The 26,924-nt window shown below is 40.6% G+C and overlaps 1 protein-coding gene across 1 annotated transcript; it reads right to left on the bottom strand.

Moving 5' to 3' along the window:
• Positions 1-3,334: 3,334 nt before the first annotated feature.
• On the bottom strand, positions 3,335-20,758 carry SNX10 (sorting nexin 10). The gene is made up of 6 exons (XM_009950327.2): positions 20,735-20,758; positions 14,894-14,980; positions 12,727-12,827; positions 12,052-12,150; positions 3,851-4,066; positions 3,335-3,413 (listed from the first exon to the last, which is right to left on the bottom strand). Exons 1-6 carry the CDS (start codon positions 20,756-20,758, stop codon positions 3,335-3,337), a joined length of 606 nt encoding a protein of 201 aa, XP_009948629.1.
• Positions 20,759-26,924: the final 6,166 nt, after the last annotated feature.

Genomic DNA, 26,924 nt, shown 5'->3' with positions numbered 1-26,924 from the left:
AGCGGGGAAAGGCAAAGGAGAGAGGGGCTATGCAGCAACGTGCAAGTTGTATTCTCCTCCCTACTGAGTACGGTGACGGGGTCTGGTCTTGTATTTTACAATGTACCTACATAATTTAAACATTGCGCTGGGGAAAAAAAAAAAATCGATATATCACATCTCAAAAAAAAAAAAAGGCAGACGTGCAGACAGAATGTTGCAGGGTTACAGGGTGGGGCATTTAAGAGTCTAAGTTTTCTTCTCAGTGCTTATAAAACTGCATCGCTATTTGAACGAAAATTTTAATTCCAAAAGACAACCTTTCTCATCTTTCTTGCAAGTATATTTCAATGACACTGTAAGTAACAGGTTGCTTAATACTAGTTTACAATATTCTGAATTAACACATTACAGAATTTGATAGCACATATAATTGGAGTTTTTTCACATTTTCTACAAAACCAATAACAAGAAACCAAATCACACACTCGCATATATATTACAATAATGGTTTAAGAGTAATTACACATGGTAAGTCATAAAGTGATTAGGATACTGATACTGAAATAAAGGAAGCCTTACTGGCAGGTTTAAACACAAGATAGAAAGTAGTAACTTGTTTCATTTAATTACTTAAAAGGTTTTAAGAAACCATCATAAAAATGAGAATATAAAGTTCTAAGCAAAAGATAAAGCAAAGCTTTTGAGTGTAGAATTATTGCAGTTGGATATAAATTAGCAATAGTAATTAGGTGATATTATAAACTAGACATTAGCCTGTTTAAAAAAAAAACTAGCAGGAAATGTCAGCATTATTCATAGCTAAAAAATGAGAATCAAAATACCAGCGGTCAACCAATCAAAATATATGAGTGTTGGAAAAAATTAAATTAAAAAATTGCCAAATCATTGAAGTCAAAGACATTTAAATATTTTTTTTTTGCATTTAAATTTGTAACAGTTACATTTAATGTTCCAAAATAAACAAAGAGTCTTAAAGCATTTCTATGCAGTTACATACACAAAGAAGACATACTAGAGAGCATAGAATGCTTTTCTTTCCTCTTTAACAAAAAAGTTCCAGTTATACTAGCTACACAAACAACTTTCAGGAGATAAATATTTAAACAAATTTCTGTCAAAGCTGGGAAAAAAAAGTTCTGTTATAATAGTCTTGGACTTTTTGAACAGGGTGACAAAATAGCAGAACAACAATAGAACTATTAGAAAACAAATATTTATTTCAGAAACATCTTCATTTGGAAAACACTCGCTGGCACATAGATAAGGTCCTAGAATTAAAAAAAAATAAAAGATAGCCACAAAGACTCTCCAAACCTTGTATTTCTATAATTTTCAGCAGATATTGAGGATGTGTTAGTAGGCCAGAACTGTAAAGTGCTTCAACAGTTTAGTTTAATCTTTCAAAACAAAAATGAAAACCCACTACCCTGACATTACATTAAATAAAAACATTAATCTCTCAGACATTATTCCAGTTTTTGGTTTTATATTTTCCCCATCTTTTAAAATAAATGTGCTAAACGATTTTTTTTTGTGTGTAATTTGCTATCTTAAATAAAATGTCAAGCGATCAAAATCTCTGCCTGGCAATAACAGCTACTTTTTAAGCTACTTTTAGTGATAACTTGTTGCTTTAATTAAATGTTACCACTTTTACATTAAAATAGCATAACTCACTGCTAACTCACACACAAGCTGAGAAGGTGAATACATTCATTTGTGCAATTCAGTAAGACTGAGCAAAAAAACCCAAAAACCCATGGATATTTATCTTATAAAGGTGCTATCATCAACCAAATACAGTGGCTTAAAGTGGTTACCTAAGAGATGTTATCCTCGGGCTACTAAAACATGTTTCTAAAATTACAAAGATTCCCAGCTGGATGCTTTAAAAAAAGCACGCCCACACATGCCCATGCTACCCCTTATTAGCTGGCCATTTAATAATCTATTGTTTCTGTAATTCACAGGTTTAAAATGCTCCTTCTTTTAAAGTATCCACAGGATTCTTAAAAAAAAAATATATATATATATATCATATATATCTCCATTTCTAGGCTGGTAACTACAGTGCTGAAGTTAATGGGAGCTTTGCTAGGGTGATCAGACCCCCTAGCTCTTTTTAATAGCAGTTAAATGTCAAATATAAATACAACACCACAGTGAAACATATTCCTTTGACAGAATCTGGGACAAGACACTATGCAGCTGCTGTTAACACTAAAGAGCAAAACTGACGTTTAATCAAAATAAGTGTTGCTGGTTACAAAGTTGTGTTCAAGCCTGCCTTTTGTTTGTGAAAAAGTCAATATTCCGACGTGTTAACTACAGCCACAATGAAATCAGCAGCTCCTGTTACTCCCAAAGAGCAGAGCAGCCCACGTCCGTACAGCGTGTTACAGCTACGTGATTATCATCATCTCGAGGAGGGAGATATTCTCCCTTTAAACTGCTAAACTAAAACATCCCTCCCGGCACCTTCAAATGTAAGTGCCTAAAGTTAAACGTGCTGGGTGAAATCCTGGCCCTAGCGCAGTCTACGCAGAATTCAGCCATTGGTTTCGATGGACTTCATCCAGGATTTTCACTGGGAATGAGTCTCCGTAATTCCCTGGGAACTGAGTATCTCCAGCAAGCCTAGAAATTATATCATTTTTATTAATATTTCTAACTTCTAAGCAACCACGGTCAAGAATTTTGGCCTTCAGTTCTCACGCATGATGAAACCAAGCTTTCCATAAACATTACAGAAAGACCAGAGAAAGATATATTTATATCTCAAATTGTCAGCAGCAGCATATAGTTTGTACAAATGTTGTTTTGCTGATGTTGCTGAGCTACTTTAAAAAGTTAATACCTTGCGGGGTATGTAATTTCATCACCGATGTCAAATGACTTCTAAAGTTGAAACTTCTCTGATGCAAATTACAAAAAGATGCTTTGAATATATTTGATATGATATACCAACTTTTAAGCTGAGGAATGAAGTTATCTTTATTTTCCAGATCCAAGACATGCACTCACTAAGGGAAATATTTTAACTGCCATGTGTGTCAGCGGAGCATGACTTACCCAATACCGAGATTTTAACCGCCACAAAAAACTAAATGCAATATGTAGTGCGTAGACCTGAATCAATGCACATAATAAATCAACAAAGAAATAGTGTCAGGGTCCGTTTTGAAAATTTTGTAAGGGCTATCGTTGTATTGACAATGTGTCTTTCAGATACACGTTACCAACCAGCCGTGTTTACGTGGTACATGGAGCCAGTAAACAGAGCAGCAACCGCTTTGAACTGTCCTTAAGCTAGCAATACAGGAATGATTTTTCACGATTCTTCAGAAGCTGGGCTTGCTTTACATCCACATGAGATGCTGTCACCACTAGGTCCCAGCCTGGAGGATGAACTGCAGAAAAGGGGAGAGGGAAAAAAAAAAAAATAAAAGGAGGAAATTGGTTTTCACAACACACTCAAAGCCTGAGTAACAGAGGAGAACTTTAATTATCTCCAGTCACAAAGAGAGACAGGAAATTTGGACTTTTAATTAGCCATTTGGAGTGCAGTTGGATATTTTTTTAGCAAGATAATTTAAACGCGAATAATTCAAGTCTGACTAAATGAAATTCACATAATCAGAATGCAGATAATTGAATTTCTACTGCATTCATTAATTCAGTGTGGAGGTGTGTGTGAAGACTTCTATGATGAGCTGTCACAGCTCAATAAAATCTCAGTCAATTAATTTTTTCATTATCTTAGTATTACATCAACAAAAAAAGTGAAGCATGCGCATGTGTGTGTATGTATATATAATCTCGGAAAGTAAGGAAATACAGAAATCACCTCTCTGAAACAGAGTCCTCATCGTTTTTCCCTTTTTTTCTCTCTTCATCTTCTACAGGAAAACGTCTGTTCAAAGAGGCAAACTTATGAATCGCATCAGCAACAGAGTATTTGGTCTGTCCAGATACACAAGCCTCCATATCTTCTGGGCTTAGCTGAGTCTGTAAGAAGAGGTGAAGCCTACTGTCTGAAAGCAATAATGCATCTTGTAGGATCCTGGAAAAAGAAAAACAAAGTGTTTTTATGTAGCTGCCCATACACACACACACATATTCTAAAGTGTCTTACCAGAGTAAATTCTAAATGATGTCCTGCTTTTAAGTTTTCAGATGAATCCTAAATCAGTAACAGAAGGTAATGAACATATTAAAATGATTAGGTGCGTGTTGCTTTCTTATTACATTATTTGGAATTTTAGGTGAGTAAAAACACGAAGCTAATAGTTAAGCACATCTGCTATTAGAATAACTTCAAGGACATTTCTTCCATTTAACCATCTGTTATTACCACATGGATCAATTAATGATTTTTAGGCAGTTGGAGGCATATACTCTTACGAAAAATTTTATCTCCATTTCAGAATTATTTTTTTTTTAATAGCTAAGCTTTTCTAAAAATTACAAGTCACGATTTTCTTTGGTGGGAGAAAGAAGTGTGTACAGACACAGAGGAATTCACACACAGTGTCAGGACCTTGAAATACCTGTAAACAACAGCCAACACTAGCCAAAATCATTCACACTTTTACAAATACGCATTCATTTAAGCTAGAATGAAAACGGTAATACTGGACACTGACTTAAATTTACTTGCAAAGTTTTCAGGGAATTTTATATACTATTTCATTCCAGCTATTCTTCTCAAAAATCCATTTAAATCTTTGATTTATATATATTTTAAATTAAGTCTTTAAATAAATTTAGCACAGAGTATTTACTTACATCAAGTGAGAGTAAACAAAATACAATACACTCCAGAACACACAGAAGTTGCAGAGAAACTTTTACACGGTCGGAGAATTAAGGATCATCATCACTAAATTGTGAAAAAACCCAAAACAAACAAACAAACAAACCCAACTTCGCAGCAACATTTCTCTAAAGAGAGAATTCTTTAATACACAAATCCTAGAATGATTCACAAGAGACTTTTTTTTATATATATGTATATGTAATTTTATCATGTAATAAAGTCATGACCATGCCAAACAGTGCTCCACAGAAAGTTATTAAAATATCTTTAAACAAATCAAAACTATTAAGAGTCAATATTTACCTATTTCTACCCATTTAGATTACAGTTGTTATAAAAAAAAAAAAGTCACTGCTATGCAATAGGAAACAAGAGATGACATTAATGTGAGAACTAGTAAGTGCAGAAAGAAAAATTGCATTTTATAGGTACTCTGACTAAAATGAAAAGTGTAACTGATTTGTTCCTTCTCTCAAACAATATTAATGGTGCGTTTGGACCATAATGTTTTAAAACACAAGTATGTTCTGAAAACTGTTCTCTAAAGTGGCCAACATTACAATAATGTTTAATAAATACACAAAAGGATTTCTGGCTTCATTTAAACCTATAAAAATCTGCCAAATCAAAACAAGTAATAAGAGCTATCCAGCTGAAAATGTGGGATATTTGTGTACATGCACATTTCCTTTGCCTAGGTAAACATGCACACACACGGTCTCAAACAAATAACTCAAACTTTGACACCTTCCAGTGAGGAAATGTCTGCAATGACCCTAATGATCTACCAGGTGCATTTTGAAATTCAGTCTCAGAAGGACCAGGTTTCACTGAAGTTCAAAATAAGCACACTTTCATACCTACAGAAAGCCTTTTTAACCCGACCTAAATTCTCACAGTTTTACTCGAAAATAAACATAGCAAATAGCCATCTGTAAAGTCAATGCACACAGTGTATTAATATACAGATAAACTTCTTCATAGTCTAAAAGAGGCCAGCAAATGCTGTGGAAAAATGATTCAAAACACAGAATTTCCAGGTCTACACACCTTGACAGCAACAGCTTCATGAATACAGTTTGAAAAGCCATCATTCAGCAGCCTCTAAAAGAGGATTTCAGCCTTGACTCTCGATAAACATATATTCCAAAGACAAACATTGCAACAAAAAGTGTAATTCCACATAAGAAATCCACATTTATAGTTTATGCAAATGGAGGAGTAAATATTCTCCTTCCTCCTTTCTCTCTCTCAAAAAAAAACAAACCCACCCAAAACCCAAACCAAAACAACCACACAACAAAAACCCAACAATGCTGAAGTTTTCTGTAAACTAGAGTTACTGCTTTTCCCAGGCTTACGAGCACAATGAGGGGATGCACATTTCTGCAATTCTAACATTTGCGTGTCTAATACCAAGTAACCCTGCAAAAAGCCAAGACATTAAATTCTGTGGATAGCATTTAGTTTCACAGATTTTCCTCTTGCCGTACCTTCAAAAGTTTCCTGCCAACCAGCGAAAACACAAGTAACTAACTGTTCATGAGATTACACTACACTTACAGCTCTGTTGCTGTTTGAAATGTATTTTATTTTCTTTATAAAATAATGGGTAATCTTTAAAATTGATTTTAGATGGTTTGAGGCATTACACCAGAGAAGTAATGAGCACTAATGTCAATGATATTGGACACAAATTCATTTTAGCTTTATTTCATGTCCAGTACAATTCTGCTAAGCCTTGAACTGCTAAAGCACTGTTATTAACTCAGCAGTAACCTAACACATGGAACAGCAAACAAAAGTGATAAGAGTACAGACTGATCAGGACCTCAAGGCTACTGTCCTTTTTCTGCAGCTATAATTCAATTTCCAATTTTACTTTACATTGGACTCATTATTTCACAGTAATTTTCTTTTCTGCTTCATAGTGCCATCTGGAGGTGAAAGGAGTGAAGGCAAACCAAGGCAAAGAAATTAAAAGATGCTCATAAAGTTAATCACACAGACACATATATACATACACACACACATATATATTCAAAGGGGGAAGGAACCAAACACTCAATTCATTTTGCAAACCACTTAAAACCATCCTGAAAGTAAACATATGAACACCTTGCACCCAGTCATACCCTTGAAGCATTTCTTCTTTCTTTTAATTAGAAAATAACTTCTGCTTCCCCCCACCCCCCCATCTGAACCAACAGGTTTGATTGCTTTTTAATTGCATCCTTCAAGCAATCAAAATGAAAAATAAATTCAGTGCTATCCATAACAGCGTTATGCTTTCCTGCTCAAAATCCTCCTTCTTCAAGGAAATAACCACACATTTGTCACCAGATGTTACTAGTAGTATTAAGTGCTGGTATAGCAGTTGCTCTCCAGGGCTTTTTCTGTCCTGGGGACTCACTGTGTGAAGGGTTGTACATCTTAAAAAAAAAAAAATAATAATCATTTGGCTCCAAGGAGTTTAAAATCCAAAGCTACAAAACACCAACCACCTAACAAATTAAAAAGGCAAGAGGAAAGGCGGAGTGTCATAATACGACTAGTCGGGCGTCTCAGCAGAGGCTGAACGCGTGCGCAGTCTCAACACAACCAGTAGCGCTCCCGGTGCCTCTCCAACAGTTTTATTACAGCCGGTGTCAATGCAAAGCTGCGGTTACAGCGATGTAAATCTGCCGTCGCACTAATGGAAGAGTCATGGCTCACGGTGATAATTCCTATAAACTGACTGAGCATATTTAAGAGAACAACAGACTTTCTGTGCACGCCTGGAATAAGAACGAAAGGCTAAATCCTGCAAGTCTTGATCCCATCAGTAGTCATTACTTGTCAGAGATCTCACTCCTCTCGGCCAGATTGCTCACATGCATAATGACTATTCATGTGATTAAGGGGGCTGCAGGATAATGCTCTACACTTGAATCAGAGATAATAAAATCTTTTTTTTATTCACAGCCATGTGAATCTTTGTTTGTAAGCTTTCAGTAAATGCTCATGATCTCTAGACCTTTAAAGAAGCAGAGCTGAAAAACAGAATTTCACAACCAGAAGAAATAATGTCATTTTTGAGGAAATGCTGGATACTATATGAGGAGCATTTCTCCTTCCCCTTCCCCGTGTTATGGCAAGAACATTTACAAAAGACAAAACGTGTTTTGTCTTATCTGGACAAGGTCCAAAATCTGGTTTTCTTCAACATGATTTTATTAGTTATATTATACACTGTTCTGCTGGAGGAGAACAACATATGGCTGAACAGTACAACTTAATCCTAACTAAAGATTTCCTGTATCTACTGTAACCTAATACAATGACAGATGCGCACTTGCATGTGTGTGGAAGGTTAACACTCTGATTTTGTTTTCGACAAATTTATTCTGCCCATTTACATCATATCATGAGAGCAAGTGAAGAAAAAAAAAAAAACACAACAACCCAGGAGTCGAGAGGAGGGGGATGACAGCCTGTGCTGTGGTGCCCTCTATCGAGCACCCAGCCCCTCAGCCCCCCACTCCAGACCACAGCAAACAAAGCCCCAGTTTTCTCTTAAAAAAAGCTGACTGCGTTTCCTCCTTTTTTTTATAAGGGAGGAAATGTTACCGACACAGGCAACTGTGAAGCAACTGCTGGGCATCTGATAATGCACACGCTTCGGAAAGGATTAAGCGACACGCGCCTGCTAGGCACTACTCACTTCGCCCACCAGACAGGAACTATTACCAAGGTTCCATTGGAAAGAGGTGGCCACCACTCACCCAAGGAGATCCCACCTGCCCCACGGCCACCAATGCTCCCGGCAAGCTGGCATCCATCCCCTTTAGAGCCAGTCTCCCACTTCCCACACCCCTGAGAGAGCACCCAGAGGAGACACCTCCAGGAGAGTTCCCCAACCCTGCAGCAGCTCCTGCTTGTGGGACTGCAGTGGGGAAGGTAAGGAGGCGTGAGGAGGAGGGCAAACCCCCAGCCACCTCCAGAAAACAGCTCTGCCTCAGACAGCCGAGTTTTGGGTGGCTTGCTCTCTCCAGCACCAAGTGAGCCCGGCACACAGCCATCCGGAGTAGCAACACCATGGGTGCCCTTCGTCTCCTATGGATCCGAGCACTGCACTTCTCAGAACTCCTAGTAAGCCTTCCACCCCATCATAAACTGCATGTTTGAAAACTAATCAAAGACTAATCCTTTTTCCTAAACCACACAAATTTTTGGGATCCAGCTGCACTCAATCAAAAAAACCAAAAAAAGTCAGTGATTAAACCCAACTTAATTTTAAATGTTTTTTGTTAATTACTTTTCTAATAAGCAAACCCAAATGATCTTCTGTGAAGGAAATCTAAATCCCAAAGTTAAACCTGTGCAGCTACAAAGGGTTGAAAGCAAACAAGATCTTACAGAACCTGATATTACAAGACAGTGTTTTAATTTTGACCTCTAATTTAAGAATGAGCGTTTCATGTGAATTTACAGACATCCTCAAAGGATGAGGATCCTTACCAGGAAAAACACATAATTTTCCTTATTCTTACAAAGTAATTCATAATTGAAAAGGGGCTAGCTGGCTTCCGTTAATTCAAATGGCCTCTTGAAATATTAAATTATGCCCAGACAAGAAGTGAGCTTTACAGCTCTTCATCACTCAGAGATAATAACCTGTAAGACAAGCAGGTCTTACCCTGCATTTGTGCAGTAACGCCAAACCAAAATGGGACACCCATTTCCACATTTCACCAAAGTCTGGTGCTTTGCTTTATTTTCCAGCTTTTGGCCTAGTTCTCACACACGGAGAAGCTTCCAAAGCTCTAAGTACACACCTTGCCCCATGCTAGCTTGTTCTGGAGAGACACATGAAGGAGGACAAGAGAAGTCCACAGCCATCCACATATGGACATTAAGGAGGCGCTCCCAGGGCCAGAGGCTGAGTACCAGAGAGCCTCCAGCCCCTCGATCCTTGCTCCTTGGGCACTACAGCAACCTGCTCACACAGCAGCGGGCACGAGGCACTAACGGAGACTATGAAAGATCTAAACCCCATTTCAGAGATGGCTTGGATCCCGATAACCTCACTCACACTAGCGGGGTAGAGAGCTTGTGCACGGTGACTGCTGTCATTGCTAGGGGAAACGGAGCGCTCAGCTTTGCAGTTCTGGGCTACACCACCCCATGCAACTTTCTGGCTCCTTCCCCATCCCCTTTCTAATACCCCAGGGGAGTCCTGCTTCCCCTGGCATGGCCACACTACAGAACATGCAGCATCCAGACCTAGAACACTAGTAAAGTCAAGCGTGTGTGTGTGTATACACACACATAACACAGTCATTAGGAGTCCCACAAATTCAATTTCAGAGAAAGAATTATGACCTTTGGTTGAGATTCATTTAAAGGAAAAAAAAAGCGGGGTGGGGGTGGGGAGAAGCATCGTGGCAGCCTAGCTGAGCCAGGAAAAAGGTCCCTTCTGTAAGGAGCAGCAGAGAGCTGCCAGCCAGCAGAGGGCAATGGCACAGCACTTAATGTGCCAAGCCAATTCATCACAACACAGCTCTAGCCCTGAAAATTCCCTCCAACTATTCCCCGGGGCTGAGAGGAAGCTGACACCTTTCCAAATAGCATCCAAGTTCAAACATTTAAATCATAACTTTAAACAGAGATGCCTCTTTTCCCACTCCTGGACTAACAGCAGCAAGGTAAAACTCTCCACATGCTGTCATTTTCTGCTGTCAGTAGCCATTTAAGCTACAGACATCGACAAAACTGGAAAACGAGGATGTGTTTTAAGATAATCTACCTCTCTGTTTCGTCTTCTAAGGCACAGACAGTGGCTGCAAATATTTTTGATGCTGAAATCCTGTACCGTGTTACCAGATTGGTCTCTTTGCCATGTTAAAATGAGAGTGATTCTGGAAACACACTACTCCATGGCGCAGCACAGCTAAGCTAGAACTGCTCAGACCCAGGGACCTGAACTACCACACCCTTTGTATGACCATTACTACTATCGCCTCTAGAAGCGCACTCTATTTCACCATCCTTCTTCCCTGAGATGCAGGGGAAAAAAAACCTGATCCTTTTCTACTTTCTCTTCCCCGTCTCACATGCCTTCAACCACTATTTATTGGCTACCCTTTTGGCCACAGATCCTATATAACTGTATACACAATATTATTCCTGCAGCAGTTAGCTCTTCCTGCCTTCAGCTGTTAAGCATAACAAATATACCTCAAGGCCAGTGACTTGTTGTCTGTTAAGGAGACTTATAATTACAATACACTGACTGGGAAAATAGCAGGTCCAATACTCCTCTACCCACTGACCACAAGGCTTAACGCCTGCTTAAATGATCTGCTTTTTTCCTTTGCTTACGCAGTTCTGACTCATGAAAACATTGATACTGAAAGAATATGAACAGTCTTGCAGTGTTTTACTTAACCTGAGGAGTGGCTAAAGAGAGCCTGCAAATGCAAAGCCCACAATTCCTGCCCCAGCAGCTGTGAGTAGCCTCCTCTCACACTGGCAGTGCCAGGGTACTATGAGAATGGCAGAGAAAGCAGAAAATTACACCAACAGGGTCTCTGCTGCTGCTGAAGACGAAGGGGTTGCAGCAGCAGGACTGAGACACGCAGTTACTGACACTCATACAGCACTCCCTTCTAATGCAGGTCAGACTCTAGCTAGGTCTGAGGAATGACTGTACACAGATTGTAGCTGTACTGAAAATGGTCACAGCTGCTAGAGCTTGTTTGTGTTAGTGGGACTGGTAAACAGAGTAATTGGCATTATAGGAAATATCTATGTTAGGAGATCTCACTGCAGAATTTTCCCAGGCTTCCAGGCATTTAGTTCACAAACCCACTGATTTTCCATGAATGTAAAGTGAAAGAGAAGTCTGTTTCTTTATATGAGAACATCTAGTTCATTCCTGAAAGCTAGAAATAGGCATCATGGTGAAAGACCTCCCAACCTTGGTACGCAATTGTAAAGTGCCATAAGTCCAAAACTATTCTTTATAACCAATGCAATGAAACACAATGGAAAAGCTCCAGTTGAAGTTTCCTTACAACCAATAGAGCTGAAGTCACGTGTATGAAATATGACTGTGCAAATAAAGCCAAACGTGTAACATGTACAGATGACCACACGGTGGCTCTCAAGTACCAGAGATGAACTACTTCACACCAGAAAATTGATGACCTCATAAAAACGACATCTCTAGGATAGGCGGGACTTACTTTTCCAGGAATTCTTGCAGACCCTGCCGGCGATGGTCCACGTGATGAGGATTGTTCATATTGAAAAAGGGAGTTTTCGAGGGCAGTTCAGGTAGCTGTCTTTATAAACAAGAAGCAAACACACAGTTACAACCAAATCTGAAACAGCGGAGAAAAGACAAGTAAGCAAGTGCCAACCCCGAGCACATGAAAAATCATGGGTCATGTTTCAGAAGCTCATGAAATTGAATTTGGGAACACAAGGTTGAGAAACTGGAGAGCTTCTCACACACCTCAAAGGGAAAAACAGATTAATGTGATTTTTCTGGTCCAGTCATTAAGCTTACATGCATGTCTGGCTCGGTCTCTTACGGTCCTTGCAGAACATAAGCACATCCTAAAAGCTAAGACAGGAGATATGCACACCTATGCTAGATTGCTATTTCTGCTACCTGTGCATAGCAAAAAGGAAACACAGATCAAATTCGGGGGGGGGGGGGGGGGGGGGGGGGGGGGCTATCAGTACAAACCACATTCTTCTGGGTTTAAAGCAGAGAAAATGCCTTGTACAGAATAAACTTGCGCTAGTAAGAAACACAGGACGCTTTCCAGCTCCGATTTCTGTAATTAAGATTAAGCAATCCTCCCCTTCCATGACTGACAGTTTATTACATAGCCATATATAAAGTTGCTCACATAAGCACTGCATTGCTCTGAAGCCTCTGCCGAAGCCAAACAAATTCTCGAAAGCGTCGTCTAACACAGGATGTTTTCCTTGTAAAGCACATACTGTTTGTCTGTTGGGAAATAAAAAACATTTTACTTTGTAAATCATCTTAAGATAAAGTACAAGGCATGGTATTAAAAACACATCTGAGATTCTAATCCCTGAGACACCAATGGAAAGCTTGACATGAATTCAGCTCAGGTTAAGGACTGTGCTTTAATCTCAGACAGGACTGGTGACAGTTTCTACTGCTTCTCAAGGAAATATTTTTCATCACTTTTTTCCTTTTTAAAAGCAAGAGCTCTGGATTCCAGTACCCCTTGCAATAACGAGAAAAAACATCTCAGAAAAAAGTTTCAGCAGATGACGCCAATCTTTGCAGGGATTAAAAAAAAAACCAACCCCCCCCCCCAAAAAAATCATATTTAGCTGTTCTAGCTATAACCCTGCATGTACTTAGCTATACAGAGTTCTTCCAGTGTGCAACCCTACTTAAATCAAATCAAAGAAACCCAATGTGACTGCTCTCGGCAAGTAGCCGCATTTGGAAATTTTCCCAAAGAACACTATTAGTCCACTAGAAAAATGCCAATTCAACAAAAGAGAAATAATTCACGGAAATTAAATGCTTTTGCCAAATTTTCCAGTGGAGCACACACTTAGATGAAACCTCACCTACCAGACAGGACCCCATTATAGTTCTGCCTGCAGTTCAACCCCCCTCAGTTGCTTGCCAGGAGCCACAACTCCTAGACAGCCCATGATGCAGACTGCAGAGGGCCCAAAGATGCCAGCTTTCTGGAATAGATGAGTGTGTGAGATGCCTCACAGTTTAAGAAGCCAAATGCTCTAGGAGCTGAGCAGAATGGGAATCCTGCAGGTCTAAGACCCTACGAGACCCAAGAGTTTGCATACATTGAGAAGACTGGAATGGTAGGACTGACCTAGAGACTTGGTCTCTGAAAGCCCTGGCATTGTGCTGGTAGGAAGCTGAGCTGATGCCTCTCAGCTTCAGAGATGCCCAGTGCTGAATCATATAACACTGGGTCTAAATGACATCACCCCAATTTAGCAGTCGCAGAGGATGCGAGTAATACACTTCTATGCAGAAGCATCAACACCTGTGAAAGAGTTATACAGCACCTGCCCCGCCAAGTCTACACAATTTCTGTTTACCAGAAGTCAAAAACATCACTGCTTTGGAACCCGTACTTGAAACACGTTGCAAAATGTAAGAGCTTCACAGCTCTGATTGCCACACAGGAGAGAATTACTTGTCATGATGGACATTTAATAAGCCATCACTTGACTGCTTAACTCCCTCACACAGGAAGGAAACGCTTTTGGCTGTGTGCCAAGCATTAACCGTTTAACTTGATGATCTCAAATCCTTCACCTGATACTTCATGCACTTCACAAAAAACTATTTTTACATTGCAATTAAAATCCCTGGATCTAGATTTGGGAAAGAAGGGTAAATCCTTCTATATAACCCACCAAAGAAGAATCATTAACAAAACAAAATTATGTATAGGACAGACTTCAGACACAAGAGAACTGTAATTCTAAGTGCACTCCCATTAACATATGGTAGACTACAGTCATAAACCCAAATGTAGTTACTCGATATACCCAAGCACCACCAAACCAGTATAATATGAGTGTCAAGGCACACTGAAAACAACCACACTGCAGCAATCAAATAACTTGGCAAACAGAAGAACTCAGGAGAATTTGAAGTACAAATAACCAGACAATCACTTGAAAAGAAAGTTGTTTTCACACAAATACGCGAACATCAAAGTTTTTCTATAATAGTAAGACTTCACTGACTATGACAATCTCCTAGCTGTTAAGTAAAGCTAAGAATAGTCTCTGTTGCAAGACACTGTGGGGTACACATGTGAACAGAATACCAGGATCATCTCTCAGCTCTGTCACAGACCTTCTGGACGACCTTTGGCCAACCCACCTTACCTGTTCCACTGCATCTCAGTCATTAAAAGGAGAATAATACCCTCCAGCCCCCCAGAAGTGGCGTAAAGAAATTCCATTAATAGCCCAAAGAGAACCCTGGCTTGGACAGAAACAGCAATAAGACCCCAAAGAATCTGCACTGGTATTTTTTATACTTACGTGAATGAATATCTCATAGTCTATGTAAGAATGCCATGAGTCTTCTTTTTGTGTCCTAGGGTCTCGCACCAAGACAGTTACGAATTCCTGCAAGTGCATAATAAAAATCAGGCAATCAATTTCAGAAGACAAAGGGAGCCTGAAAGACTCTCTTGATTGCTCTGCTGTTCCACAAACTACTGTGCTCAAATTAAAAGCTGAACTCCTGTTTTATCGAATTTTGCAACCCTATAAAAGGAGAAGCAAAAAGCAATGAGTCATCTGAGCTTCACCACATGTCTGGGAAATTCCTTGCCAACTGCTAGCTGAAAAGGAGTATTTCAGATTAAGTAATAGTGTGAAAAGTCATACATGTTTCATGTATGGGACATCTGGCGATCTCAGTAGCCACAAACTAAAAACCTAACATTCAAAGTCACACATATAACAGAGAACTAGGCTTTTTGCACCCTTGTAGCCAGCATTCACAAAGAATGCGTTACAAACCTGCTCCATGCACCCAATACATACATATAGCATTTTATTTGCTCCTAAATTCCTTTTGTCATTGTACCTATTTTTTTTTAATCAAGTATATATACCATTGATTTCACGGATCTAAGGTAAAGTGCTCAGTACCTCCACAAGGAGCTGAAGAACTGCCTTTTTTCTGTGCTCAGATGACTCACTCCAGCCCAGTAGAAAAGGATGTACCACTACTAATTATCCCTGACACAGAATCAACACAGGGAATTCAAGGTCTCAAGCCTTGTGTCCCAGACGTCATGTGGAAGGAGATGAATCCTCCTCCTCTGCCATGCCACACATGCTTCCTGACACACCAGGAACTTAAGCCACTGAGTACACACAAGGACACAGGACCTGGACACTGCTATACCAGTCTGCCCATCAACCTGCCCAAGGAAGCAACACAGCCACACTGCAGAGCACAGTTTCCAATTTTGGGGGGACAATGATATAGAGTACTTGTTGTAGAAGTTGTCATATATAGTCTATTCCTTTTAATTCCTACATTTGTATAATAATTTAGAGGGATCCTGAAGGAATGTGAGAGGCCTGTGGGCATTACTGTCATGTAACTGGGCATCACTAATAGGAATTGGAAGAGGCTGAAGAATTAGATGCTTCCAAGTATCCTTTGCTAATGACCATGTGAAAACTTGTAGCATATTCAAAAAAAAAAAAAAAAACAAACCCAAAACCTGGTAAATCTGTATGTTCATACTGTGATGGAAAAGGTTTCTTTAAAACACAAAGACTGAAAATGTGCCTACCTGCTATTTCCCAAGCAACGAATAGGCTGCCCTAGTTCAGTTGCTTAAATAAGCTATTCACCCTAAGAGCTAAGCCAACCACTTAAACAATGACTCAGTTAAAGAAAACTGTATCATTTTAAGATCATTTAAACTGTAGATATAGTCCCCCTGAAAGGAAGGCACTGCACAAGATGTCCAGGTACAGGAATAGACTGTGGGAGGAATGACAGCATCTCTGGTAAATAACATGCTTTTTTAGTATGACATTGCATAAATCAAGAAATCATGAACTAGAAAGCTCTCAAATGTGTCTCTCCATGCCCAAACCACAGATGTCAATAAAGAAACCTTTATGCTTCAGCCAAGTCTGCTCCCCCCACCACACACACTTCAGCGTGCCACCAGCAGCAACCTTCAACAGACTGACAGAAGAACAGTGACAGCCTTGAACAGAAAAGGTTTTAATTTTTTTTCCTGAAGAGTCATCATAGTCTGTACATAGCAGGAAGGCGTTCATGGTCTGGAATAAATTATTTGCCACACTGATTTCCAGGCAGTACTGCTTCAGGGGTGTGAAGCCTGTGGCCTGATGGGTGGATACAGCCCACTGTTTTATCTTACTTAGCCCAGCTCCTGGTCACAGGGATGGTTTCTGTATTACTGCTGGATCCCCTTTTGGTGTGTGCCATGAGCACCTTGCCAAAGAAATCCTGTTTAAAAGGCTCTGATCAGCTCTGCCACCTCTTTACTCACTGGAGAGCTCCACAGGCCTGACTCTTCTCTGCAGCTTCTTAACCCCATGCCAACGTGTCACAAGAGGAACAAACGAACAGAGCTGTAATCACTTCTACCAACTGAGGGTCATGCTTTTACTTTTACAAAAAGGCTAGTGGGAGACATAGAATCATTTAGGTTGGAAAAGACCTTTAAGATCATCAAGTCCAACCATCAACCTAACACTGCCAAGTCCACCACTAAACCATGTCACTAAGAGCCTCATCTACACATGAGGAAGTTATTCCCAGGGTCCTGGGCAGATCCTGAGCAATGTGCTGAATAAAGGAGAGGAAACCAGTTTTTAGTTGGGACTTTTTCTGCCTGCCTCACTGTCCATCTTATTTAGAATACCTATGTAGCCATATCATACTTTTGGACCCACTGTAACATCTTTTCATATCCATAGTCTTACATGCTCCCAAGTTTTTGTCTTCCCCCGCCTATTTCCCCATGTCCCACTCTTCCCCAGAGCTACAACCATTTCTCCTAAACATACTCCCTTTTCTTTCCTGAGCACTGAATGCATCAGTCCTGCAAGCAGAAGAGGAGGAATTACGCCAGGAAGCTTCAAATGGGAGACTGCTCTCCTCTTCCCTTCAACTGCTGCAGCCCAGGAGGGACAACTGCAGGTAGCCTGCTCATAACCCAGCCTCAGACCCCTTCCTCTCATCCGCTGCCGTTCTGGCTTCTCATTGCCCTTCCTTTTGTCCAGGTTCTCCAAATGACTTCATTTCCAAGTAACCTTCTATAACCCACTCCTTTGTACAGAATCAAAATAATCTTCAAAGTAAAATGTTTCTTTCAACCTTTATTATACCAAAGTACTATGATTAAAAGTTACTATTGGATATGCTGTGGGTTAGCTCCAGGTTACCTTGCAAATCATTTCAGACCACACTATTTACACCAAAAAACCCCAACTGTACACTTTTAATTTCCACTTAAGTAGTCACTGAGTTTCAATACTGAGGAAGTCAAGCACCCTTCAGACTGCCTATAGAAGAAAGGAGACCTGCTGTACACGCTGTGGCAGGCAGGTGTCTAGGCAGTATATCACTGAGCCAAGAGTAAAAATGATCTGCAGTACAGCAGAGCACCTCAGCAAACTGCAGCCCTCACACAGAGTCAGTGTCAGCTCTGATTTGAAACACCAGGATTTCAGCAGAAGACTGGGTGTTTCTTTTTTTCCCCTCCCTTATTTACCAAAGGATAGAAACACTGAGTCCAGAATGAAGCAAGATAAACATTAAGCAACTAGAAAACAAAACTAAAAATGTACAGCCTTTCTCAAGACCTATGGTTACTTCCCCTATAAACATTTGAATCCAGGAAGCATTAATCCCAACTCCCATTACAGTTTCTGCTGCTCTGAAACAGTGGCATTGCACACGTACACAACCCCTTCTCTTCTGACCTTTAAGCCTTCTGCAGCATACAAGATCCCGCTGGGACAACAACATTGATTTAATCAAAGCGGCCCTAGCTGCTCAGTATAGATACAGATACGCTGCCAAAAAAGGTGCTTATGCCTCCCTGTCCCCATAGAAGTAGGCTTGTAAAGGCCAATGTTCATATGCAGGCTATGTTAGGATCCAAGCAGAGTTAGGTGACAGAATATTCCTCTGGGAGATTGCTCTCGTACGCTCAGTCCACCCTGCCTTCATTGGTCACAATCAATCACCAAATTACAGCAGTTTTGGTTAATAATTGCCTTTTTCCTCTGTATATACTCCCTTCCCCATCTTGCTATGAAAATTAGGGTACCCTCAAGAGGCATGTCTATCTTCAAGTAACGCACTGTTCATCTAGGGGAGGTGAAACTGACCTCTTCCTCCCACAGCCCACACAAAGACTAACTTCATCTTTTGTCACAAGACTGCATTGCAGTCCAACCATACCACCTGGGAAGCAGAGCCCCAAAACAGCCAAGATTTCAGGGACTTTTTACTTTCGTAAATCCTTTTTAAGGTGTCTTCTTCCCCCGCCCTTCTGTTTTTTCCAGAATTGCAGATCTAGCTATTATGCCACATTATATATACTTTTTTTTTTTTAATTGAGGGGCACAATACATGCATGTCTATCATGCATTCAAGAACAATATCTAATCTTAAGTGCTTAATCTTAATCTTGTAATGCTTAAGTGCAACAATTCTCTCAAAACCAGAATTTACTGCTGACAGTTCAAAGTGTCCAAGCTTGGTCGTGGAGACCTGTTGCACTGGGAATGATACAAACTCAACAGAAAGCTGCTGGAGAACGTGGCATCACCACCTATTCCTTCTCCCTGGAAACTGCTAAATTCATAAGCAGAACATTTCCTATCCAAACTGCTAGTATTGTAGCTTTGATATGGATCCCAGTAGCCATACTGGCCCAAACATCCTCATGAGGAACTTCAAACCTGCCCCAAAAGTAGTCATAAATATTGCAAAAAGTAGTCATGACTACTTAACAAGCAGGAGTTAGCAGAGCAGCCTCTCTGGCTGGATGTTCTTTTAGTTCCTGGCTAAAACAGCTGTGATTTCTGTGCCAGACTGTTCAGGCATGGATGGCACCAGTGGCATTTTGTTACCCTGTCCTCAAAGCCTGGAGCAGTCCAAGTAGTTAGGGTCACACAAAAATGACAAAACGGCCACAGCGACCCCCAAGCTTGGTTTACACCTGCTCCCTCGTGGTTACAGTCCTGTGCAAAGAACATGAGTGCTGACAGCAGAGGAAAAGGGCAGCACTGAGGTGATGTAGACGCAAGCACTGAAAACTGAAACGTTTCCAGTTAGATTTGCCTCAAAAGGAAGAAAACACCATAAAAGCAGCTGAAGCAAACACAAGAAGTCTTTTTTTCTTTCCTTCCCCACCCCTCCTTTCTCCCGTTGGAAATATTTCTGCACAATGCAAAGGATTGCTCAGAGACAAAGATAAGCCAGAAGCTCTACTATATAGAATTTAACCACACAAACTGTGTGTCTGAGAAGCCTCTCTAACATTTTCCTATTAGGAAAATAGCAAATCTGGCATGGAAACATCTATTTTTAATATGTGGGGGAAAAAAATCTACCACAAGGAGGAGGAATAAAAATAATCTCGCATTGGATGATTATCCACATTAATCATTCCAGCTGCATTTCAGTTCAAATGTCTGTGGCCAGGACTGTATCAGGTGACAAGCTCATGCTCCATGGTGCCACTGTTACACATGTGGTTAGTCAATAACCCCAAAGAGTCATTTTCCACAAAGCCTCCGAGAAAAATAGTGTTTCACATCAGGTTGCCTATTAGTAAAAGGTCCAACCACAAAGGACATGGGGCTTTTGACACCGGGAGCATTGGCATCTCCACTCCACACATGCGGAGTAGTAAGGCTGATAAGAGACTAACAGCTGAGACAAAATAATTTGTTGAAACTCTTAATGTTCATTGGGACTGAGCAAAAGAGAACATGCAAGCACAATCCTTGTGGTCCATACATCTTGTAATCAGAGTTCAGACCCAGCTCCAGCCATTATGTCCTACAAATTACATGAAGACTGATGGAGAGAAGACTGAAATCCAAGTCCTACTCTCCTGTCCCAATGTCTGAGCCTCTTATGCACAGACTCACTTATTCTCCTTCTCTCCAATCCATTGAATATTTGATTCAAGCTCTAACAGGAGGAACCGCCACCGCATCACTCCAAAATATTCTGTAGCCTGGCAATTAAAAGCATGAAGAGTACAACCAACCTTTCCTGGTCCATGTGAACCTTAATAAAATTCAATCCACAACCACCAAACTAGAATACTTATTTATCAAAGCTTAGATGTGACTTACTTGTTTTTCGTGTTTTGGTGTCATCTTCACTGCTTTGTATTAAAATAAAAGTCAACCTGAAAAAAATCAAAACAGACATCAGATTGGCTTTTAGTAGTTATTTGAAGGTCATTATCACTTTTGTCTGGCATTAGTAGACAGTGGAAAGAGCCAGGCTCAGTGCCATATATATCAGAAAATATGTTTGCATTAACTATATCTAAGAACTCATTAATTTAAAAAAAAAAAATCCCGTTTTAGAAGCACTGCATTAGTCCCCTTCTGGAGATATTTGTCATACATGACAGTCCAGGTACGCCTGTCCATCCCTGGAAGTCAGTGCTCTTCTTCATTGCTCCAAGAGCTCCCCAGGGTTCATCCGTGCACCCACCTCCTAACAGCTCCGCGCAGCCAGCATCCCCAGTGCACAAACACAGCTGAGGCGGTGCTGCCCACGCCTTGCTCCCAGGCACCCAAGCACAGGTCTGCGTGACTGCGGCTGACGCCCAGAGACACTAAAACATCCGAGTCAGCAGAATCAAAAGCCCCTCTCAACCGTTTCTCCGAAACAGAGATAAGCAGAGAGACAAACTGTTCGGATCCTGCAGGCTAGGTAAAACTCAGTCTAAATTTCACAGCGTTCATGGTTTTAAAACATCCACATAGGGAAAGGTATAATTAGACCAAATCAAAAAATCTCATCGTTAACTTAGGTTTTAAGTCTACTCTTTCACTGGAAATCCCAATAATTTTTAAGCTACCTCTGCAGTCCTGTAAATCAGCCGGTTTGCTCAGGACAGGTACCCACACGGGAAAAGCAGGGCAGCTTTACTCACTTGATAGCTTACATACACACCGCCTGCCTAAAAACAACCACCATGGGAAAAGGATTTGCCATTTGCCTTTCCCCTTTACCTTTCCCACGTGCCATCCAGCCACTGCCAGCTAACACCTACATTAACACCCAGCTACAAAATCATCCTATTGCCTCCCCAACTGTTAAGTCAGCCTCTTCTTTCCAAAGCGAGAGGACACAAGTAGGATCCCTCCTTCACCCCAGGAGCACAACTCCCTGCACGGGCATCACAGTCAGGATGGATGCCACTCGAGCAGGAGAAGCTGAGCAAAATCCTCCCGCGCATCCCTCTGGGCAGGTACCTTGCATGGGAAAAGGTGAATTTGCAGCTTTCTTAGGCAACCCCCAGCAGCTGCTGTCAGTCACCTGCAAAATGTTCAGATGTGACTATGGCTGTGGTTTTGGAGGTGGTTTGCTAAGGTTTAGCGATATAGAGCTTGGAGCCTCTCTTGTTATAGAACTAAATATTTAGGTCAAGCCCAGCTAAGGACTCCTGGAACCCCCACCCTTGCCCAATGCCTCTTACACTTAACTTTCAAATTACAACTCCATCTATTTTAATAAAACAGAGCACAAAGATAAGCACATATATATTACACTGACTAGGAAATTATTTTGGAACAAACACATCTTTCTCAAATTTCTATAGGATCAGTTATATCAAAATAGGATATTCTGTCTCCAAATAGAAGTGTCCATACATGGGACTTCAGACATCCTAAACGGTGCCATCAGCACGGTTCCCACCTCCATAAAGGTAAGGTCACCATTTCACTTCTGTAGCTAGGATGGTGCTGATAAAAGCACAGAGGAATACCAAAACCACACTCCCAATAAATTTTCTTTTTTTTACTCCGTGTACTCATGCCTAACCAGGTATATGCTCCAGGCTGAAGGTGCAGAGGAGCACTCGGGTGCTTCTTCCTGCACAGGCTCAGCCGTACCAAGCAGGAAGGGCAGTAATTTGGCTCATCCATTGTAACTGCTGTTAATACAGAAGTATGTTGCAAGCTTTCCTTTTGGTAGAGATAAATGGCTTTTACTTCTCAGAAGGGCACAAGCCCACACCACAGAAAACATTGTGCAGGGCTCAGGCCGTTAGAAGAGGATACTGTCTGCTATGTCTCCCCATAGGGTGCAGTTGTAAATCTATATAGTTTTGGGATTTTTTTTTCCCCCCTTACTGCTCTAGTTGAATGTGTTTTCTTTTAAAAATGGCAATTCCATTTTTTTTCAGTTATATATTTTTATTCTATCAGATTCTGCAGCCTTTCTCTTTCCTGCCTTTTAACTGATTTAAGTAAGAAATTATGCAAGCCCCAAATACCTCATTCCTGTCACTGTTAGTGAATGACAGAGATGAAATAACACATTTCATTTTGTCATTTGTTTTTCTAACGACCGAGTTATGTGCTGGTGCAGGTTAGAAAGAACAGTTTAAACTCCTAACAGCCATTGCAATTTTAAATATTGAATGACTAAAATGAATATTTCAGCACCAAAAACCTTCCTAAAATATTTAAAATACATCATTTTTCCATCAAGTAATTTGAAAAAAAAAAAGGCAACATAAGCCCACCAAAGGTACATTTTTCATTGACTTAAGCAAGTCCGAGACTGCCCCAGTCACACTGCAGCCACTTGTAAACATACTGAATGCAGCATTCTGTCTGGTAGCAAGACATATATTTTGGGACTTCTTTAACACACATAGAAGCCATTGAAGCAGAACAGTTCAACTGTCTGCTTAAGAAGATGTCTTTTTATCTTTAGAAAAACCCTACCCAAAATACCTGTGACAGAGAGAAGCAGCCTTCAGAAGACAAGCAGAAGGTTGCTGGTCTTTTTACTCATACAAAAAAAATTTCAACAAACAGAGAAATGAACCAGTGATGGGAAAAAGAATCAAAAAAGGCAGTGGTAGATCTGTAGTTTTGATAAAATGTTTTCTGCTGTGACTGGAAAGAAACCCCATTGCTTTGAGTAAGTTTTCGTTCTGCTTCTGACCTATTATCAGTCTAAAGACTTTTTATTAGTAGTAGTAGTAGTAGTTTCACATACTTAATATAACACTTGCTCCTTGCTGTACATATTTTTGATAGTTCTTAATTGCATAACCAATGAAAGCGCCAGGAAGCAGCTCCACAACTGCCAACAACCACCCAAAAGCAGAAAGATTACATAGGATAACTTGCCATACCTCCTGTAGCCTAAAAAAACCCAAAAATCAGGGAGAAAAAAAAATAACCAAACCCAAGTACTGCAGCGCTTCTCTTAAGGATAACAGATAAACACTATTAAGTATTATATTTAATTTCAAATTTTAGAGTTGATTTTATATTTTCAAATCTAAATTTAAACAGATTATTTAATATTACTACGGGAACACCCTTTTATCATGTAAATGGATTGCTCTTAAAGGAGAGAGTAGCTTCTCCTCCACATTCCCAAACTGAAGATGAAAACTCAAGCAGTATGACAGACAATGACCATGACAACTTGCTGCAAGAACAGCGCAAACAAACACGAGCCCTCCTGGCCACCTCACTAGTAGCTATGTTTAGTTGCACTGAAATTTTATGATTTCATTCATTGTTGGGCAGTGGCCTTTGTAATGTTCTTGCCTGCTCTGGGAGTGCTCACGGATTCCATGTGGCCAGTGTTTCCCTGCAAGCAATAAATGTTGATCTTCTGCTCAAGAATTACCCACCCATTCACCTTTGATTATTCATAAATATGTAACTAAACAACCACCTTCAAGCTTGAATGGGGAAGAGCAATTTATTTTTAGACCTTGGTGGCGACTGAGAGTCCTACTCAGTCACAAGCGAAGTCCTCAGATGCACTTTCAAGGTTGTTCCTGTCATCAGCGTCAAGTAAAACTTTCTTTTGAGGCTTCAGTGTGACCAAGTGAGAGATCACAATTAAATCTCTAAATAGTTTAAGATCTTTCCCACATTTTAGGTTTTGCTTACCTTAACACTCATATAAATTGTTACAAGAGTTTTAATTTACAGCCTGTAGAAAGTGCAGCTGCATCCATACACGGAGTTCCCTGTCACAGAACACACCTGTGTGCACCCAACCTCACTATGCAGCTGAAATGTGTATTTTCCTTACAAATCCATATGGACCCATGCTGGTCATGAGGCAGGGGTGCAGAGATATGAAGAACAGAGCTGTGCTAAGAGGCTAACTCTGGAGAGTTCAAAACAGGCTATAATAAACTCAAGTAATCCCATACTTAAACACAAGTAGTACTTAGATTCAGAATAGGGTAATGCAAATTTATTTTGGGGAGCATTGATTGTATGAAGCCTCAAGTTCTGGACTAATTCTGAAAGGTCAACCACTGGCAGGGAGCATCACTGCTGGGGAAAGAGCATCTCCTGCAATTCCTACATGAAGAGAAGGACCTGAGACACGCCTGTGCCAGTGCCGTTGCAAGAAAGTAGGAAATGGAGGAGCTAAAGCCCCATTTAGTAAATTCACAGTTGGTCAGAAGCACAGAAGAAAATTTATTTCATATATCATCCTTTCTTCTTTCATTAACCCTGCTGGTTACCCGCCTTGCCTTCCTTCTGCAAATCACTACAGGTCTGCTTGTTAAAAGTGAGAAAAATATGAAATACAAAAGCATTTTCTTAACTCTGCACAGCGCTCAGATGTCTGCAGACGCTTAGTGAAGTCAACAAAATAAAGTACCCCTTGAGTGAATCCATCTCACTTTCCAGGCTCAAGGTACCCGTTTCATTGGTGGTGTATTACAGTAGCAGCAGAATCGCTTCGTTGCCAAGCAGGAAACAAGCACACCGTCTAAATTGCTTTTAAAAGAGCAAAAGCTCTCCAAATCACCAACAGGATTCGCAGACCTTCCCTCCAACCACAACGCCACGTAGAAATGCACAACCAAAAATCATGCCTGTCCAGCTGCACTTGAAATTCTGATTTCCAGCCACTGCTGTCAAGATGCTTAGTTAACTATGGTTTCCCTACATGATTTCACCCCATTTGGTTACTAAATGCTTGTTTATGGCACCAAGTATAAGACAACTCCTCTTTAAACATGATGTTATAATTTTTCCCCAACCACCCATTCCCTTGTACTGCAATCTTCCCAGCTATTGAGACCTGTTTTATCAACACAATGATACAGGTTGCCCAGAGAAGCTGTGGCTGCCCGCTCCCTGGCAGTGTTCAAGGCCAGGCTGGATGGGGCTGGGAGCAACCTGGTCTGGTGGAAGGTGTCCCTGCCCATGGCAGGGGGGTTGGAACTAGATGGTCTTTGGGGTCCCTTCCGACCCAAAACAGTCTATGATTCTATGAATTCAGGCCATTTTTGAAAAGCTACCAAAGAACTTTTCATTCATTTCAGAGGAATGCGAAAAAATCAAAGAGTTAATCAAACCGACGAATTTTCCTCTCCCCTCCAAACCGTACACATGAAATGGGTTGCGGTGTCAGGTGTGGGTCACATATTTCCAGTTACACTGGTATTATACCATGCTGTGAATCGCATCCACTTAATACCATATTGCTGGACAGCAGCATAACTCACACACCAAGCCTCTCCAAAACCTCTAAAAGCCTAAACAAGGAAGAAGTACTAAGAAAACTGTCCACCATAGGACAGAACACTGGATGTTTCTTCACTCTTTTTTTTTTTTTTTTTCCCAGTCTCAAATTGCAGACACATGCTCAGCCAAAGGAGTTCATATATATTCTGTAGTTTCAGTGGGTTGCTGATCCCAGAGTAACTATTATTATAGGGTTTCCCCATTGGAATATACCAGTAAGGCTAATGTGAGCAGATTGGGCTTTTAGGCAATGGCTAGTGAATGGCAGTTGTGGGTCAAGACACTGAAATAACAGTACATGCCAGCCTTCGTCATGGTAGTTAGTTATTACTCAGTGCTGATGCTTGCCACAGCTTCTGCAGACAACCTGGGGACCGCTCAAAACTACCCTGCAGCTCTGGCTCCTGTGCTCTCCAGGCAGCCTGTCAAGCTGGTCTGCCCTGTGAGCCTGCCTCTGTTACTCTTTCCAAACATTATGGCGCGTAATAAGTAGCTTAAACTGCACTAAACAATTTTGTAGCGTAATTAATTGCTAGGGCACTTTCAGAAGGCCAACGAAGAAATGAGGCAGTCTTTGAAGGGAAGCACTGATGACCTCCAAGGTAAAGTCCCAGTAAGCATGCTTGCTCCAGAGAGCTTTTGAGATCACTTGAGCTAAGAAAAAACAATTTCAGAAGCAGCAGCAAACTTGGCAATCTGGCAACTTCAATCACCCTTCAACTACAGCTGTACTTAACAAGGAAAATACTGAATAGGCACTAGACGGCTTACCAATACG

This window comes from Leptosomus discolor, chromosome 7 (assembly GCF_034619465.1).
Source record: "Leptosomus discolor isolate bLepDis1 chromosome 7, bLepDis1.hap2, whole genome shotgun sequence".
In the NCBI taxonomy this organism is placed as follows: Eukaryota; Metazoa; Chordata; class Aves; order Leptosomiformes; family Leptosomidae; genus Leptosomus; species Leptosomus discolor.
Note: the sequence above shows the minus strand (reverse complement) of the source record. Positions and strands in the feature narration are given on the sequence as shown.